At 38.9% G+C, this 20,812-nt stretch overlaps 1 protein-coding gene across 1 annotated transcript in view; it reads right to left on the reverse strand.

Annotated features, from left to right (window-relative positions):
• Window positions 1–557: 557 nt before the first annotated feature.
• Window positions 558–20,812, reverse strand: part of hs6st3 (heparan sulfate 6-O-sulfotransferase 3) — a 97,576-nt gene continuing 77,321 nt past the window's right edge. Inside the window, exon 3 of the mRNA XM_023951028.1 lies at window positions 558–4,246. Within this exon, the coding sequence (XP_023806796.1) occupies window positions 3,478–4,246 (769 nt within the window). The 3' untranslated portion in view covers window positions 558–3,477. The remainder of the gene's footprint in view (window positions 4,247–20,812) is intronic.

A 20,812-nucleotide genomic window follows, 5' to 3' on the forward strand; every position in this document is an offset into this window, starting at 1 on the left:
TGAGATTTCTTGGTTTCAGGTTTACTCTTATTGAACAAACTTACAACTCTTAAATTGAAATAAAGGTAAGAATTAGAGCGAAATTCTGAATTTAAATAAAAAAAAGTAAAAAAGCAAAAACAAAGTTGGAGTGATAAAAATTGCAATGTACTAACAAAACATAAAAAACTTAAAAAATTTTATAAATCTAATTTTTTTGCATTTTACAGGGAGACTATCTGAAAACATAAAAACACAACAGTGTAGTTTTTAATGGGTTTAACTTAATTAATTTGACTGTTAGTGATAAGAAACTTAAATTTAATTAATTTGTCTTTAAGGGGCACCACTTTTCTTAATGGGAGAAAAAATATGAATTTTGTCATAAACACTTGATGCTTTAAAGTTAATAAACAGGGGAAAAAATGATGATTTTCTGTAGCCATCTTTTTGTGTTATGTTTCTATTTGCCATCCGCATTGATCCATTTAGTTTCTCTGTCTACATGATGGCTTGATAGATTCTTGCATACCCACCCCTCATGATTGTAAAGACAGGACGCTTCATCATTTCATGGCCATTCAGTGCATTTATTTTTGTTGTGTTAAGCAGAACTTGCTTTTTTGGCCCCGGTTCTGACAAGAAAAATGGTAGAATAGATATAAGACAGCAAAATCCTTGTAAGTTTTTTAAATACAAGACGTCCAATATGTACACAGAATTTTTTTTACACACTCTCTTGAATTATACTTAACAAATGTCAGGCAAAGCCATACCTCAGCAGCAGTTAGAACAATTTAAATAGAGAAGATAAATCATAATCTTTGAGAGAAAAACATGGTACAGTTCATAAAAGTAAATCTCATAATTTAGTCAGGTAAAGTGTTTCTTTAAGTACACCACTCTATTGGTGGTAAGTCCTTTGTTTAATCACACTCCTTTTGAATTTTAAAGATAGATTTGTTCTTAATCCACTGAAAAAAAGATCTTACAACAAAATAAAGACATCATTACAAATGAAATAGAAAATGAAAACACAGCATCAGATGTTTACCATTAAAGGAGCCTTTTTACTGACAAAAAATAATCATAAAGTGCTTATGGAAACTAAAACTACCAATGAAAATGACATCAGGATCAGGAAAATGTTTCAAGAAAAAAAAAAGATGGAAAATACAATTAGGGGTTTCTGCCTCATGGTTAGATTAAGGAAATTAGTATTTTTATGTGAACTTCTGTCAGCGATGTGTTCAGAGCTTTGAAACATGGCAGAAATTTGACAGAAAGGCAGGAAAACCTTTGACAATTGAAAAGAAAAAGATTGTATTTGGACCGTTAATTGATTTTTTCCCCCCTAAAACTCAAAGTCAGTATTTAAAAGTGAGAGCAGAGATAAATATTCCTCATCGTGATGGCCCCTAAACCTCTTAAATCTGTATGACCAATGAACAATGATTGAGTTCATATTTTACAAGATTTCCAGCTGTTCTAGTGGAGAACGTAATGTTAAAAAGTTACCAATTATGGTTGGAACAACACAATGTTGTTTGTTTTTTAAATAAAAGAAAAATTATACTTTAGTAATTTGGAAAAAAAGTAAATGTTTAATTAATTAACGGTGCTAAATTGAATATTTTGAACTACTCTTTTCCACCCATATACATTTTTAGAGCAAAAAACTGATCTTTGTTACATTTTCCTGCAAGTTTTGGATACAAAAATAATCCCATTTAGATGCAGATAAAAAAAAATTAAATAAAAGTGCAACAACATGTCCTCCAACACCTTTCATTTTTGTCTGCCATCTATTCATTTATTCAAATACTTGACTAACTGAAAAGAAAAAAAAAACTCTATTGCGTCCTAACAGACAGATGTGTTGAACAACACGCTGATTTACAGACACAACGAAATGTGGTAACATTTTTACACCTGAGGTATTTCAGTCACAGAAAAAGTTTGAACAGAATTGTAAAAAGTGGATTCACACAAAGTGAACACATCATTTGATTTGCATGTGTCTTGAGTAAACATGAGGTAATAGACATTTAAGCAGCTCAGCTACTGATGTTTGTTCAGATAAAATCAGGTTTGCGGAAGGCTTCAATTCATAAAGCAGAGGGACGTTTCTGCCTTCTTAGGCGTCTCTTTGAGTCTGGACTGACTCTGGAGCAGTCTGCAGCTCCGTCAGCCCGTCGAACGTGGAAAAGAAACGGTCAGTGTGGCGCGGGGAACTGACTGCTGATCATCTCATTCGCAGTCAGGAAACGTAGCGGTCATGCTGACACACTTTGGCATCTGCACTCTTTGTCAATTAACTGCCATTCAGGGAAAGATTGATCGATTCTGATCAGAAATTACAGCATAATGGGAGCACCACATGCAAACAACATGATGCTTTGACTGAGAAAATATTGGGTACCCTGCTGGTTCATGTGCATATCACCGTACTGTTTTCATCAGAAGAAAACATCTTTCTGCTTCTTTCCCCTTCATGAAGAAAAAGCTGTCAAACCTGTGGAAATAGTGTTTGACTGTTTTAAATCAGTGCTGATAAAATGACAGGACCTATGGAACCCTTTAACATCAAGAAAATTCGGTGAAAAAAACAAGATTTTCCGACTGTTTTATGGAAATACTACTTTATTGTATATACTGTTGATGATTTAGTGTTGTCAAACTTGGAAACTTTCGTTCCACGCGTTCAGATTTCATGAAGCGTGTTCTCTGGAAATCTACCGTCTTATCGTGGTGTCAAACACTGTGATCTGTGAGAAACCCCTCTGAGATCTACACAAGGTGTGTTTTGATGTTGATACGTCAATGCTGCTGCTGCTGCAGCTGCTGCAATATTAAACTCTGACAGCAAACATCATATTTTGAAGTGTTGTCTTTTGAAGAGATGACAGAGTCCTTTATGAACCTGCAGCAGTGGAGGTCGGGTAAATTAAATATGTCTTTAAATAAATACACCTTGTTTTTATTAGCTTATGCTTCATTTTGCGTGCTGTTTCAGTCACAATCAAACTATCTTTCGAATTAGGTTGAACTGAAATCAGGTTTGAGTTTACACTTCCAGTTTGTGTTAAAAATGACATTCTAAAAATGATACGATACTCATGAGAGCCTGACAAAACAATATGACATAAGAACAGTCTGATCATTTCTGACTTCAACAACTTTCTGTAAAAACTCTACATTTATATGACCTTTTTTTTGTTTTTCTTTCACCTTAATATACCTTTTTTTTAGTTCAGTAAATAAAAAACAAGGCAAGAATAAAACATAGACAGCATTTAAAGATTTAAGACACCTAAGGGAACTCTGAGACAAACAGACTTGGCTTTTTTTTTTCTTCTTCAATGACGAGATAGCAGAGTACTTGAATCACACTGAAGCTGACAGATAGATGCAGGACACATATCGATGGTGTTACATAAAGAGAGTCAAAGCGTGTTGAACAAAATGTCTGTAAAACTCTCCTTCTTTGATCAGGTCTTACCAGCGAGCCACTTGGCTCGTGTAATCTTCAGTGGTGCTGGGTAAGTTCCTTTCCGGTTCCTTCTCAAAGTCTCCTCCCCCCGTCCCGCCTCGGTTTGCCCTCCCTTTGTGTTTTGGCGACCACGGCCAGCTCTGATCTTTTTGCTCCCGCAGCCAACGCCTCTCCTCACGTCTCTTCAACCGCACCTCCTGATGCTCCCTCTGTCGGGTGAACTGGAACCGCTGGAGGAACAGGTCCTTTGCATATTCATACAGCTGCACGTCCAGGAAGTTGAGGTCCTCGATGCGTTTGCGCACGAGCTCGCTGAGGTCCACGTTGGCAGCTCTTGTGCTGTTGATCTGCGTGAAGGCAGAGATGAACCGCAGGCTGAACGTCCGCTCGAACATGTACTGCGTCTTGCGCTGAAACTCAGTCAGGCCATAAAAAGCCATGTTCTTCAAGTTGCTCATGGCGCTGCTTAAAAGGATGTGGTTGCGCTGGCTCTCGTTCATAGAGGACAGGTTGTAGCAACCAACCAGACTCAAGTCAGCCAGCATGCGGACCTGACGGTTGCTGGCCAGGTTTGACGGGCAGTTCATGAACTCTGTCAGCGTGACACCGGACCAGTCATCGCCGCTGTAGCAGGTGGGCAGCTCATCCTGCGTGGGCGAGCGCCCGTCACACATGTGAAGGGCAGTCTTCCATGTGGCTCCTCTCTGGACGTGCTTCCACTCGCTCAGGTAGCGGGATACCGGGTCTCGCAGCATGGTGATGTAGTAGAAGTTCCTGCAGACAAAACAAACAAAGTCAGAGAGCTGTGAGGGCATCACCATCACAGAGGGCTGCCCTGCACTGTGCTGACAGATGGAGAGTTCAGTCACTGTATAAAACTTCAAGGTTGAACTAATTGGAAAACTGAACGTCTCCTTGATGAGATGAGTGTAAAATCCCACTCTAATTTAAATAGCTTTTTGTGTTTTTAACATGTTTTTGTGACATTTTACTCATGATGGAGGACATATAAGAAAATGAAGATGAAAAAATGCAATTTGAAAATATGCAGGGAGGGCCACAACCCCCACTTCCTTCTGATGCATCCACTAGTAGACAACTAGATCCATTAATGTGTTTGTTTTCCTCGTCGGGGCTGGCATCTGGCTCAAAACTGTACGGCTGGATAGTTCCGATATTGTTTGCCATTTTAGCTGCACCAGTATTGTTAGGTTGGGGATGTAAGCTTGCAGGAAACAGAGAGCTCTCAGCAATAGTCAGGTGAAGAGGGGGCGGGGTTGCTCCGCGTCAATTGATCCAATGGTCTGACCAAGAACTCAGAGGTGAATTTAAACAACTGCCGCTCTGCATAAAATATGTCCTAATTTTTTTAATTTTTTTTTTAATTTGGTTAAAGACGGCATAATCACAATTAAAAGACCACTGAGAATGTTTTTATGTTATACATAAAAGATAATTGGAGAAGGTCTTTAAGTAAATTCTTTGGTTTTAGAAAGGATTGATTTTGTCCAAATACTATGATAGTATAAAACACTATCCAGATGCAAAAAAAGTGCAAAAAAATAAAAACAAAACAAAATATTTTTTAGGATGAATGCTAATCTATAGGACACAAAAACAGAACTTTTGGTTTCATTTTCTTGCTTTTAGCATCAGAAAAACAATGAAATATATGGAGATTAGCTTAAACTTAAAGGATTATAGGACTGTGTTTATGCTGCAACAAATCGCAACATCATTTTATGCACAAATCAAGCAAACTGCATATTCGGAAGTCATAACTATGCAATAAGCAGCACCACTCTTCACTCTCAAGTTGCAACACAAGCAGTTGCCCTGCATATAAATGCTGACCTTCACTGATGGCATCTTTTTTGATCCAAAACAGAGTGGTCAGGTTTTTGTCAGGAACACTTGCCCCACAGTGAGGTTCTTTGTGTTTGTCATGTAAATATTTGAGAATGCAAACACCACTAGAGAGCAGCACGAGCAGCTGGAGAGCGCCACTCCCCGAGTCTAAAGCTGTCATCAGGAAAGCTTTGAGGAAGAATCTCAAAAAACTAAAAACTTTACAGCCTCCCGAGTTTGTTTGAAATGATACATGATGAAAACAGATGTGCAAAAATGCAAATGTGCAATACATTTTCTATGGCATCCCACCATCAACATTTTATTAAACAAAAAGAAAAAACAAGAACTCTTGAGGTATGAGAGTTAATGAAATAGATTATTTCTGCAATAAATGTCACTGATGAGATGTATTCCAGAAGGAACAACACAAGAAGATGTGATTAAAAAGAAAGCTGCAAGCAGCAGCTACATGCTGGGGTTGCTGGCTGGGGATACATCCTCATTAGACTGGGGGACGGACAGACAACTGTTGTTCGAGAGCACTCCACAGCCTAAAGGTCAGCTTTGCGAACCATCAGTGTCAAAATGCATCAGGATCAGCGGCTCTGCAGAACTGTCTTCAGCAGGCATTCCCTGAGTAATACAGATGGCGGTCCAAATGGAATGGGGCAGATGCCCACTGCTTTCTCTTTGTTGTTACTAATTTAAGCTTTACGTTGATTTCAGTTCTAAAAAAGGAAATAAATTTTATTTCAAAAAAAGTTTTACAGTTCTTGAATGAATGCTCGGTTTATTTTTGGAAAACAAACAAATGTTTGCCAAGATTTTGTACAACTTTTTTTTTTTTTTTTTTCACGGACACTTGCTCTGCAAAGCCTGGTTTATCGTGGATCAATAATGAATAGGAGGAATCTTTCAGCTCATTTTGTCCTGGAATACCCCTCACTAAAGAAGCACCAGCAGCATCACTTCACTGGAGCGCAACTTAAAACAAGGGCCATTTAACTGAGGAGGAATTTTAAAATATGGATAAAATGGAAGCTCCAGCAGAGCTGAGGAGTAAAGCTTAGGGGGGAAGACAGAGGGACATGTCATTGGGCTAAATGTCATTTAAAAAGATGCCAATAATGGATCTGTGAGGGGTCAATAAGTGTGAGTGTCAAATGTTTGACAGATGAAAAATTAAATGTAGCAAAGCGAAGTGTTTTAGAACAACAACTAACCTAAATATAAAGGGCGACAGTGGCTCAGGTGGTTGAGCGGGTCGTCCAATGATCGAAGGGTTGGCGGTTCGATCCCCGCTCCCACCAGCCAAAATGTCGTTGTGTCCTTGGGCAAGACACTTCACCCTCCTTGCCTCCAGTGTGGCTCCACTGGTGTGTGGATGTGTATGAATGATCCCGGTGATGGTCAGAGGGGCCGTAGGCGTGAAATGGCAGCCACGCCTCTGTCAGTCTGCCCCAGGGCAGCTGTGGCTACAACCATAGCTTACCATCACCAAGTATGAATGAGGAGTGAATGAATAATGGACACAATGTAAGCGCTTTGGGTGTCTTGAAAAGCGCAGATAAATCCAATCCATTATTATTTATTATTAAAATACTGCAGAAATAATGCAGAAAATCCATCCATTTATACTTCTTTCCTTGCCTTAGCATATCATCAAACCACTCATCCACAAATGTATCCATCAATCCATGCATCAAATCCTGTGGAGCAGGGTTGTGCAGCGTTAACGAAGTTGATCGATAAAGACCAAATAAGAGATTCCAAACATGTGCTGCATTTTTTTTGAGAGGAAGTGTATAGCACAACATTAAATTACTTTGTTTTTTTCTTTAAAAAAAACAACAATATACACTGACCAAAAATATAAACGCAACACTTTTGTTATTGCTCCCATTTTTTATGTTATGAACTCAAAGATGTGAAACATTTTCCACATACACAAAATAACCAGTTCTCTGAAATATTGTTCACAAATCTGTCTAAATCTGTGATAGTGAGCACTTCTCCTTTACCAAGACAATCCATCCCACTTCACAGGTGTGCCATATCAAGATGCTGATTAGACAGCATGATCATTGCACAGGTGTGCCTTAGACTGGCCACAAGAAAAGGCCACTCTGAAATCTTCAGTTTTGTTTTATTGAGGGGGTCAGGGGACTCAGACAACCAGTCAGTATCTGGTCTGACCACTATTTGCCTCATGAAGTGCAACACATCTCCTTCGCATAGAGTTGATCAGGTTGTCTATTGTGGCCTGTGGAATGTTGGTCCACTCTTCTTCAATGACTTTATGAAGTAACTGGATATCGGCAGGAACTGGAACACGTTGTCGTATACGCCGATCCAGAGCATCCCAAACATGCTCAATGGGTGACATGTCCGTTGAGAATGCTGGCCATGCAAGAACTGGGATGTTTTCAGCTTCCAAGAATTGTGTACAGATCCTTGCAACATGGGGCCGTACATTATCATGCTGCAACATGAGGTGATGTTGTTGGATGTACGGCACAACAATGGGCCCCGGGATCTCATCACGGTATCTCTGTGCATTTAAAATGCCATCACTGAAATGCACCTGTGTTCTTCGCCCATAACATATGCCTGCCCATACCATAACCCCACCACCACCATGGGCTACTCGATCCACAACATTGACATCAGAAAACCGCTCACCCACACGACGCCACACACGCTGTCTGCCATCTGCCCAGTGTACATCTGTGTACATCTGAACAGTGTAAACCGGGATTCATCCGTGAAGAGAACACCTCTCCAATGTGCCAGACGCCATCGCATGTGAGCATTTGCCCACTCAAGTCGGTTACGACGACGAACTGGAGTGAGGTCGAGACCTCGATGAGGACGATAAGCATGCAGATGAGCTTCCCTGAGACGGTTTCTGACAGTTTGTGCAGAAATTCTGTGGTTATGCAAACCGATTGTTTCAGCAGCTGTCCGAGTGGCTGGTCTCAGATGATCTTGGAGGTGGACATGTTGGATGTGGAGGTCTTGGACTGGTGTGGTTACACGTGGTCTGCGGTTGTGAGGCCGGTTGGATGTGCTGCCAAATTCTCGGAAACGCCTTTGGAGACGGCTTATGGTGGAGAAATGGACATTCAATTCCCTAGCAACAGCTCTGGTGGACATTCCTGCTATCAGCATGCCAATTGCACGCTCCCTCAAAACTTGCGACATCTGTGGCATTGTGCTGTGTGATACAACTGACCTTTTCATGTGGCCAGTCTAAGGCACACCTGTGCAATAATCATGCTGTCTAATCAGCATCTTGATATGGCACACCTGCGAGGTGGGATGGATTGTCTTGGCAAAGGAGAAGTGCTCACTATCACAGATTTAGACAGATTTGTGAACAATATTTCAGAGAACTGGTTATTTTGTGTATGTGAAAAATGTTTCACATCTAAAAAATGGGAGCAATAACAAAAGTGTTGCAAATTTCGGACAAAATTTAAAAGGATTTATCCTGTAGTGACAAGCAAACATATGTTTTCTTTGTAATTTTAATTGTCACTTTATAAAGTTATAATAAACAAATAATGAGTTATTTAACATTAAGGAGTAGTTACATTTATTTTTTTATTACATTTAGTTACACGTATAAGTTATATCTGGCCCCTTTGAGGACAGCCACTATGCTGATGTGGCCCTCAGTGAAAATGACTTTGACACCCCTGTCCTAAGAATACACATTTCAACTTTACAACCACCACGCTCAAATTGGTTGAAGAATCAAGTCATTGAAGCCTACAGGACAATGTCATCTGCAAAAGGAAAGTATGTTCTTTTTGGATGCAACAGTTGCAAACCCTTTGTTCTTGTCTGGAAATCAAGCCAGATAATGGGAACAAACTTTCATTTTGGTTACATTGTTGTATGTTAGGTAAACTCAAATGCCCTATCCAGCCTTGTTACACTGGTTATAAAGCACTAATTCATAAGCAATAACTATTTAACAAATAGCACCGCCCTTCACTCTCACCTAGAACATTTAAAGCATGTTTCAACAGCTGAGTTTTGAAATCAGATTTACTCCTCACTTGAGAATGCTGAGTACCAGAGAGTCCTGGCAAAATGGCCAATATACTCATATGTCCAATTCATTTCTTTAACTCTCCATTTTTTTTGTACGCAGTGTTGGTTCTGGAGTCTATGCCTCTTCTTAAATGTTTGATTTATGACAGGATTTGCTTCTGCAACTGCATCCTTCTCTTGATTGCTACACAATGACCCACAGGCTGGGGTGTCAGCCCAGCTTTTAAACGACTGACAGTCCTAGCATTTAACATGCAATACTGGCTTGGCTAAATAAAAGAAAAACCTGTGCCTCTCTTGCCATAAACGACACCATACATCCCCTAAACCCATCATTAAGACAGACAATTTACCTTGTTTTATTCTGTCTCTTCAAGATGTTTGACTTCTAATTACCTGTAATTAGTTCCACTGACACCAAATCAGCCCACTGCTTTCCCTTAATAGTAGGCTGCTAAAAGCAACACTGTACTTTCAGCCAGAGCTCATGATGTCTCAAAGAAGATAAAGAAAATACACACGTAAAATTTATCATGGTTGGCTCTTTAACACTCATCTGTAGCATACTTGATACATGCATTTCTGAGGGGCTGTTCTGATTAGTGTGATGAAAACTTTTCTCAAAAAACATTGTATGTAACTATGTTATATAACTTGGCCCATGTTTTTGCCTTGCAGTTCATCTTCATTCCACTAGAGGCAGCAGAAGGGCTTTTCCTGCTCATTTCGAAATGGCTGCTTCCGTACCATCTCAAAAACACTTTAAGCGGAAACATTTTTTTGAAACTTTATGGTGTCATCTTATGCTATTCATTAAATAACTACTTGCTGTTTTGAAAAAACAAACATAAAAATGTGTTAAAAATTAATTCTTCATTATACAGTTACACTATTTTAAAATTTCTGGGTCTAATGTTTTTCCAAAGACTGTCACAAGTATTCAAGACCTCAGTTCTGTTTCCATCCTGTGCGAATTCAGCAAGATTTATAAGCAGAAAACATAAAAAAACAGTTCCATAGAATAGAAAATAAAAAGCATAATTTCTTGCACAACTGTTACGTTTAATATTTTGACATTTTCATATTAATATGCGGATTTATTTTGCTCAGCCACAATAAATATATGCCAGTTATAATGAGAAGAGTCATAGCAACCTGTCAGAATATAATTTCCTGGAAAGAGTATTGCAGCAATGCTGGAGTCACTTTTAAACTAACTAAAATAAATTGCAATATTAGCATGCGTTTCTTCACACTGAAGCTATATATTAAATGGAGAAGAATGTATATAGGAGACACAGTATAAAAAAAGCACAGGAGTGAACTACTCCTGTAATTTATCACCTCTCTTGAGTCGAGCCCTTTTCTGGACTTTGTTTCTCCTCCATGTCTTTCAGACATTAGAGCTCCCTCTGGATCCATAACCTTTTCTTAAGGGTTGTCACATTAATCACGCTGCTGATTCCACTTGTCAGTCTACCTTTTATACAGTATGTGTTGTGTTTTTCACTTGATGGGCCTATGTCTTCACCACAAGAAGACACTACACTCTTCGTCCTTGGCTTCACAACTTCTTCTCCTGACATTCCTCATCTGTGCCGACGTTGAGAAAGGATAAAGGCAGCACACTGATCATCTCTTTTTCCCCAACAGATAATTTCAGCTTGATGTCATTTTTTAAGGATTTGGTGCAAAAAAATTTTTTTTCTGCTGAGAGAACATCAGTTTTATTGCAGCGGTCAAGGACAATGGTGTGTGTTTGGAAGAAAGCACCATGAGTGTGCTTTTCATCCATGCTGCCTCAAAGAGAGTTCAAGAAGAAGAAAGAAAAACGTGCAGCACTAGCAGACACATTTATTCTGCAATGGTAAATCTAATTTCAGAGAAACAGCAAGAGTTTTGACATTGTGGAAGAAATGTTTTCAAGTTTTAACCTCATCCAAAGTTCAAGATTGTATAATGGTTGCTTTTGTGCGGAGTGCAAAAATGATTGAAAATGTGCAGTAAAATACAATAACATTTGTATTGTTGAAATACTTTTTTTTTTTTTATCACAAGCTTAAAGGTATGTATCGTCCAAATTATGGTTGAAAATTTTTGCCTGGATAAAAAAAAAAAAAAAGATATGCTACTAAATCTAAAAATACACATGAAGGCCCAAGACCATAAAACCATTCATAAGCAGTTAGCAGAACCTACATTGTTTTTTCTCAATGTTATGGTGAGCAAATGGAGAGATTTTAAATTAGTGTAATGTGTTGAGACATCCCCTGCAGTAAACTGTAAATGAAAACTGGAGAGTTCCAAACAGGGAGTACCTGATTGGAACACCAAGGTGTCCCCCGGTTTTCCAAACAGGAAGTTGGCTCAAAGAAGTTCCATAGTTTTCTATTGAGAAATAAGCAGCCATTACTCAGTCATTATATTGGTCAGAATAATGGTTGTTGCTCTTCTACCTTTTTTTAACATGTTCTTGCAAACCCTAATTTTTTCATACTTTTTCTGTTGTGCAAGCTTTGGTAACCCTTGTGCTATCCTAGGCACTTTAACATTGGGAGTTGGGTCATCTAGACCCACTAGACAGTGCTCTGAACCTTTTTATTTAAATGATTTGTGAACCTTACTTGTGTCCATGGATTACATGAAATCTTTCCACATTTAGTTTAGTTTTAGTTTAGTTTAGTTTAGTTTATTTATCCACCTTTGTCATCAAATCAAATCAAACTTTATTTATAAATCACTTTTCATATAAAAATATAACACAAAGTGCTTTACATTAAAATACAAGATATAAAAACAAGCAAGCATTAATAAATAAATAAATAAATAAATAAATAAATAATAGGGCCCCCCTCCCCGTACCTAGCCCCCCACGCCTTTCACACCTCCCACTCTCTAACTGATGGGAAATGACAATGAAAAATAGGCTGTAAAACATATGCTGAGCACAAAAACATGATGCGGGAAACGCTAGTAATTGGAACCTCCCCCCCTGTGAACAGCCGCATAGACAGCCAAATGCAACATCACAGGCGGGGACCACTCCACCACAGCTAAGCGGTGATGCAGGTCCCCACCCAGAGCCGCAGTGGCTGAACAGTGGCTGAACAGGCTGATCATGGTAGGGATAACACGTCAATGTCAGGGGGGGGTCATCTAAGATAGCACAAAGGTTAAGTTATAAACTGGCCAATCAGACGCCTCAAGAAAAATATGTGGTCTCCCGTTGAACAACCAAAACGTTGAACAGATTCTCCTGAGCTTGCTTTCAAGTGGAATGGGTGTGCTCACTCACAGAGGGGTTGCCATAGAAATGTTGACTCAAATCGACTTAAACCAATCACTGCTTACTGACAAAATCTGGCTCCAACAAGACCTCATTTTTATCGCAAATAAAATGGCGATTGAATTTACTTCATTTTGTCGGAGCCGAAAACAAGTCTTTTTCTCTGGATGATGGCCCACTCACTCTGTTATGAAATGTATATGAGAAAAGGACTCTCAGACCAATCACTGCTTACTGACGATTTCTGGTTCTAACATGGTGATGTCTGTATCAGAAAAAAATGGGAACTGAATTGACGTCTTTTTGTTGGAGCTTGAAATGAGACATTTTCTACTTTCTACTGGTGGTAGTGCGCGCATGTGTGTGGCATGCACTCTCCTTGGATGTGTCAGCAGGATAAAATTATGGTGGATGGCATTAAAGGTGTTATTCTCAGGAGGTGAGAAGCAGGAGGTGCTGAATGTTGTAAAAACGACTAACAGGTCTAAAGAGGAGGCAGGTTCTGTTGTCCTCAATGGGGCGACATGATCCCAGCAGCACAGCTGGTGACAGTTCCTGTCAGCCCTGAGTGGTAACCAGCAGACTCAGCTGGAAGTGGAACCACTAACTACCCAGGATTCTCAGAGACGAATGTCTTAAATGATAACAATTGTCACAAGAACAGGCAGATGGCTGGTTAAAAATGCAGCAGGTTTATTAGCTCAGCTAAAAGTCCACAAAGCTAAATCAGGGTCAGGGGTCAATAACAAGCATGGGAGCATCAGAGAAGAAACAGGAGTAGGCAGGATCCAGGCGAAATATGGGGTAGGCAGCAGGCAAATGGAATCAGAGACAAAACAGCGTCAGGAAATCAGAAGATCAGGTCCAAATACAACGCTCGGTAATGCAGGCATAGTGGTACAAGCAATACTCCGCACTGAGTGAGGCTCAGTGCAGTGCTTAAGTGTAAGGTTAGTGATTGCAAATGAGAGTCAGGTATGTGGCATCCAGAAACTATGCTCTGGGGTTGCTGGGAAATTAAGTGCATTCAGAACTCTGGAGACTGTTCCCGCTGGTGAGCAGAGAGGGAGACAGAACTCTGACTTCTGACAACAATGACCACTCGGAAAAGTTTTGAAAACTTGACAAAAGTCCAAGCAGTTCATTAAAAAGTAACTTCTAAATTGTGGGCGGGATCCTTCAGCGCAGAGCAAGCCCACCCCCTATTCCTGTCCCCATTGCTGAAAGCTCAGGGAGCGTATTTTCTACATCACAAATGCGCTCTATTTCAAACGGCATTTTTACCTCTACTTCTGATTTACAACAATTTGAATAAAGAAGTTTTTAGAAATGTATTTTGTCCATCATCAGAAAAATGCCACAAGAACACGTAAAAACACCAAAACATGACTCTTATTGGAGTGTGTCTTCAAGCTAATCCTTGGATATGGCTGAAATAATATTTTTTGTCTATTTATATTAAAATGAATATCAAGGTGAAATTAGCTTCATATCTCTGGAGTTTCAAAAATTAAAAATCCTAGAAATGAATGATTAAAAATTGATGAACGGATTGAAGAATAGATTTGAGAGTATGCAAAGTAAAAAGCAATAAATCATGATTACATTCAACCCTCTGCAAAACTGACCTATGCCTGACATTTCTGTTGTGGATTAAATTGCTGAAAGCTTTAGAAAATGGTCTCTACCCAGCTTGAAATGTGTTATTTCGATATACAATGTACTCCTGGCATTGTGTCCTGTCAGGAAAAACATTAAGCTCACAGCCTTTCAGATGAAATATAAATTTACAACCTTCAAAGAAAGAAAGAAATAACCTTTAAAGTCATGTACCAAAAGCCAGAGTCTTTTATTGCATTTTATCAGCCTTCCTGCTGCTTTCACCAAGGACAAAATATGTCAAAATGAGTGTCTTTATCTTCTCAGATGGAATATAGTTCAAAATTCACCCGAGGAAGGGTTTTATCTTCCTTTGAGACTTAAACTTAAACTTAAACTATAAAAAGTAAGATGATCTAAACTTAGTTTTAAACAATTCTACTATGTTGTGTAAGCAATCACAGAACTCTCCAATTCAGCAAAAGGAACCAACCCTGCAGTAGTAGTTTCATGATAAATGCATGTGTTAGCAATAACGTAAGCATATACGTTAACTTAAGGGTTGATGTGAAACTCCAAGTTATACACAGGAGGATAATGTAATATTTTTATTTAATAAAAGTAGGGATGTCAAATTATCGCGCTAATCCCAATGAATTAGACAGACAGACAGACAGACAGACAGACAGACAGACAGACAGATAGATACTTAATTAATCTCCGAAAGGAGAAATTCAGGTGTCCGGCAGCAAAACACACACAACCACACACAATAAACAACAGTAAAATGACAGTTCACAAAATAAAATATCAGTTCATTTCAGGCAGGTTCATTAAACAGCCTGATAGCCAAAGGGACAAATGAGTTCTTCAAGCACTCTGTCCTGCAGCGCAGTGAAAGGAGCCTATTACTCCGTGTGCTCCTCTGTCCAGACATCGTGTTGTGCAAGGGATGTCTGGGATTGTCCAGGATGCTTTGAGTTAAGGCCCTCATCCTCTTCTGTAGCACAGTTCCCACAGAGTCCACCCTCCTCCCGATCACAGATGCACACCTCTTTATCAGTTTGTCCAACCGATTGCAATCCCTTGTGGTCATACTGCCACCCCATAGAAGACAGCACTCGCCACAACAGACTTATAAAAGAAGAGCAACATGTTGGTACACACATCAAAGGACTTTCTTAGAAAGAACAGCTGCTAATGCAAAGTTAATTCGTTTTTGATGATGGACTCCTTGAGGGGGAATATCCTTTTACCCTTTTTATTCCACGGTCACTTACGAAAATTAATAATCCTCTGCTGCATCCCACTCTTCAAAAGATCAAATTCACCAAACAGGTTAAAGGAAACAATAAAATCACTAATTTTTGCTACTGACCTGTTGAAAATTTTGGAATGAGATACGTCAACATAGTATTAAAAAGAAGTTTCAGGATTGCTCAGAAAAGTGTTCCTACAGTTTTGGATGTGATAAATTATAGAGAACTCTGGACCTGGGGACTGGGTTTTGATTTTTTTTTCAATTGTTTGAGATTGAAAATAAATCTCACTTGGTGGTGTAAAAGTAAAGGTTGAAAGCCTGTTTTAATAAAGCCACTTTTTAAATGGTATTTTTTATCTTTTACTGTGCCACAATGTCACAAATGTATGAAAATACCTCCATATGAGGGTTGTCATAGCAATTAATGGATTAAATTAAAAATAAATTAATATGATTATTTAAATGCAGGTCATAATTAATTAATCGCTCAAAAAAATTAATTGCATGACCGCACTAAATAAAAGCAAGACAAACGCCCCTCAGTCTAATTAATGTGTATTCTGGTTCAGTTTCCATCTGCAATGACGGTGTTGCTTAATTCAAAAGTAACAATACATTTAAAGACCTTTAGATGGTGGAATTCAGAAAGACATTGTTTAGATCCCCATAGAACCTGAAATAGGTGATAGGACTGCAGTGGATGATGAGACTCATATCCAGAGGCTGTACTTGTGTATCTCAATGTCGCATCTAAAGTGTCTGTAAAATGCTTCATTATCTTTTATTGCAAAGGCTGGAATTAAAGACTGTGGCCTGTGCTGTGCTGCCAAGAGTTTCAATGAATCTCTCTTAATATCCACATAAATAATACATACTTACATTTTTATTGAACCTCAAAAAGCTAAACTCAGACCTTTTCCATTTGGATGGATTGACTGGTTGGTAGAAGCTGTGAAGTTTAGTGGAGAAGTGTGGCGGTATGATGGTATGGGACTGTTCTAGAGGGTTTTAGAAATATCTTTGTTAACAGTCTGTTCTCTTCTACTCAGTTGTAGACAGAAATCTTATCTTCTCAGTGCCTCAGGCGACAGCAAGCACTTTCTAATGATTTTTCAAAACATTTTCCTGAATAACTCGTCTTTGTGGAGTGATGTACCAGTCCACTTACCACAAAATACTGCAGTGGTATGTGCCGTTCTTCACCAACTGTCTGATTTCTTACTATCATCAGGAGCCCCTCAGAGAGTAGTTAACTATCACATCTTGTTCATGCCATGTTTCCATGAAATCTCTATTTACGAGCAATGATTCCTCACATTTTCCCATGATCCTGCTGTCTTCTCGCTCCCCGACTCTGATGCTAAGCCCCATATATCGACATTTTTTTTTACAGGGAAGTCATAAACTTTCCCAACATCAATAAACACAGGAAATTGTGTTTGATCCCAAATTCCCTATTAAAATTTCAGCAGTGAGCATCATAATCTAACCATTCTGCAGGAGGAAAGTCAAACACTAATGGCCCGGGTGAAGCAGAGCTACTTTTTAAAAAAATTGAGAAGATATTTCTAATCTTAGAGCTGATGGAGCTGTAAGTTTTTATTTAAAAGTAGAAAAGCAAAGCAGGGAGTATTCTGGGAATTTTTGCCCTTATAAACAACACAGTTGGAATTAAATACCAGACAAATAATCCAATGCTTAAACTATGACAAAACCTTGCTGTTATCTTTCAGATAACTGGGTACAACATGGAGGAAAATGTGGGCGTCTAGACATCCTTAATCAAAAGGATGTAAAGGTTTATGTCATTTAGCTCACATTCCTTTTGCTTTCTATTCATTTCAGCTTCCAGTTTGGGGCTCAGCTCAGGCTCATCGCTCGCTCATCAAGTGTGAATCTCATCGCCTGTGGCCGCCGACGTACCACGGAACATTTAGTTGCCGGTTTGACATTCACAATCTGCAGAAGCGGTTTCATTTCAACAAAAATCATTGCATGTGAAGGCAGTTTAGCTTTCTCATTAAAAATACGCCTCACAACATACCAGCATCCCACATTAAAAGAGTGAAAAGATCTCACCCCTACGACTGGAATGAGCCTTGCTTTCAAATTGTAAAGTAATTATTAAAAAAAACACAAATATGTATTCTTTTGGTGATTAAACAGCAGGTTCGTCTTCACTCAGACTCGGCAAAGGGCATTTATTTTAACTCCATGTCTGTTGAAAATGTCACATGCATGAATGTGTTAGCCAAATAATACTTTTTTTGTGGAGCAAAATCGAGGTAAGCAAAGGACGGATCCCCATCTGTGACGGAAATCTTAATGAGCCACAAAGTAGCAGTGAGCAATTTCTTTTCAAATTCTGTCACGGTGAATAAATATAAATTGTAAAACCTATTTTCTGGACATACCGCTTTTCACAGTCTGCTGACAGAAGTATTTAAACATAATTTCATTAGTTATGTTTATTGACGCTGTCTTTATAGATGTTTCAGGGGCGGTGCTTGATGTTCTGATAGAATCTGCTGTCTACAACATGAGCTGAAATTCAAACAAGCCCTGCTGTGGGGTATTGATTAATTCCATTTTTCCCATCCTTGATATCCAAAGAGACACGTTTCACCAGCAGCAAGGTGGTCCAGACTGATGAGAACTCTTCCCTATCAATCCACTTTATCAGTGCAGTCATTGTATCCCATCATAAACAAAAGGCGCTGAGCTGTTAGCATCAACAATGCAGTCATGTCTTTGCTGTTCAGGCAGCTGTTAAATGGCTTTAAAGTGGAAGTATACGACAACATCTTGTATTCGCTGCCTCTCTGGTGAGTACACGTCCTTGGCCTGTGATCACGAGGGCGTTATTCAGACTGCAAGGTCCCTTGCATTGCTTATATATTTTTGTGCTGCCCTGATTCTCTCACACGAGATGAGAATGAGACTAGAGACATGCATTATTTGTAACTGATACCACTCCTTAATGGTGTCTGCGCTCCCCCTGGCAGCCCATAATGGACCATTTTTGAGGTTCTCTGCATCCTGCTCGGCTTTTTGATGGTGACAGAATGGGGACAGTGGGTGTCACCTGGGAAGAAACGAGAAGAACGATGGGACCTTTCATTTACTTGTCAGGAAGTTGGCATTCCTAGCACTTGACATGATGTGCATGCATGTGCTTGTACAAAGAGCAGAAGACAGAAGGGAAGAATGCCCTTCAAAAGAAAGATGCACTGTTCTGTCATGATGCAGAAACAAAGAGCAAAATGAAATGTGGGTTTCAATGCTTCATGTAGACACTTTGGCCACTAGAAAGCTCTTAAAAAATGCTTTATGTGAGGGCAATTTTACTTGGCAAGAACATTTATGAAGTACATTTAATAAATGACCAGTTTCAAAGGGATATTAAATTATAAATCATGAAAAAAACAAGGAAAGAAATGAGCCAATGAAACGTCATTGGCATATGCTGCATTTGTTTATATTTTTGGGTTACTTTAAAAGCCTAATCTTGTGTTCAAAATATGGGAAAAGTTAATTATATAAAGACTTGGTGGTGAGTCTAAACAAAAAACAGTGCAGAGAAGGCATGCAAATGTTTTGTGTGCTTGATCCTAAATTTTTAACTTTGCATTTTCAACAGTGAATTTTTTGGACAGTTAAATTTTAAAAACATCAATTATATTTAACTACACTTACGGGGCACTTTATTAGACACACCTTTCGAACTGCTCGTTAATGTAAATTTCTAATCAGCCGATCACATGAAAGCAACTCAATGCATTTAGCCATGTAGACATGGTCAAGATGATCTGCTGCAGTTCAATTTGAGCATCAGAATGGAGAAAAAAGAGGTGATTTTGAATTTGGCATGGTTGTTGGTGCCAGACGGGCTGGTCTGAGTATTTTAGAAACTGGGTACTGGGATTTTCACCCACAACCATCTCTAGGGTTTTTCAGAGAAAATACCCATAAGCTGCAGTTCTGTGGACAGAATGATGCCAGAGGTCAGAGGAGAATGACCAGACTGGTTCCAGATGTGGTGGAATGGGAGATTGGGCCATGTGACGCTATTCTGTCAATATGGACCAAACTATCTGACGAATGTTTCCAGTACCTTGTTGAATCTATGCCACAAAAGGATTAAGGAAGTTCTGAAGGCAACAGAAAGGGGACCAACCCGGAACTAGCAAGGTGTACTTAATAAAGTGGCTGGTGAGGTAAATGTATTAAAAACTACAAAAGGAGAAAGTCGAGAGATTTTATGAATGGCTATACTATTTAAAACAACAATATATCACGATTATATTTATAAAATTCTATTGAAAATATGTGATCATGCATTTGCTTTTGCAGTAAGTGGCTTTTTAAAAGCTGTTTTAGTTGTTTTTATTTCCTTCATTTATTTGTTCTTTTCATGTGAGTGAGCTATTGCAGTAGTTGTACTTTTTTATTTGACTTTAGAACCTGAGCTGTTATTTAGATGTTTTTTTATTAAATTAACAGAGTTGGTAGAATCATACATGACACGGAAAATTAAAAAATGAGCATTTTCATGTCAAAAGTGACAGGAATTCACCATTTGATCCATAAGGCAACCATTGAAACTGAACGGTTTAGAATTTAAACATCCTGAGTGCAAAGACAAGCTTGTGGTTCTGACGAGGTCTCCAGGGGTCGAAGCCATCATAAAGGGGTCTGACAGCCCCTCGCTCTGAAGAACAGGCTCTCGGAGCATCACAGTGAATGGTAAAAGAAATCCACAAGGATTTCATTTTCATAAAAGCCTATATTTTCATTAAAGATTTTCATACAGATTTAATTTTTATATATCTTTTATAGACAGATTTATTACTGCTTTTTAATTACTTTTTGATTCTTGATTACCATTAAAAGTACCGGCATGTTTCATGGTTTTTACTCAAGTCTATTGTTCGAAACCTTAGGCATGCAGGAGTGCAGCGGGGTGGGAGAAGGGCTGCCATAGGAGCAGCTGGAGTGGTCAAAAGTTTGGCTTCTGGTGAACCAATGACTTGTAAGTGTGAGCGTCCAGGGGGTGAAGGGGGTTAAGTCAGACCATTTTTAGGAGGAATGCTGAGAAAAATGACTCCAAAGCTGAGTAAGATCTTCTTCATCTCCAAAGAAAATTGTTTGATTTGATCTCTTGACAACTACTGATCCCACACAGATTTGGGGAATCACCTTTGAGCTGTTGTCAATTCTAGTTTGGTTAAACTAACCACGTCATCTGATCTTTAACTAATGTTGGGAGAAATATTTGGAT

This window comes from Oryzias latipes, chromosome 21 (genome assembly GCF_002234675.1).
Source record: "Oryzias latipes chromosome 21, ASM223467v1".
Lineage (NCBI taxonomy): Eukaryota > Metazoa > Chordata > Actinopteri > Beloniformes > Adrianichthyidae > Oryzias > Oryzias latipes.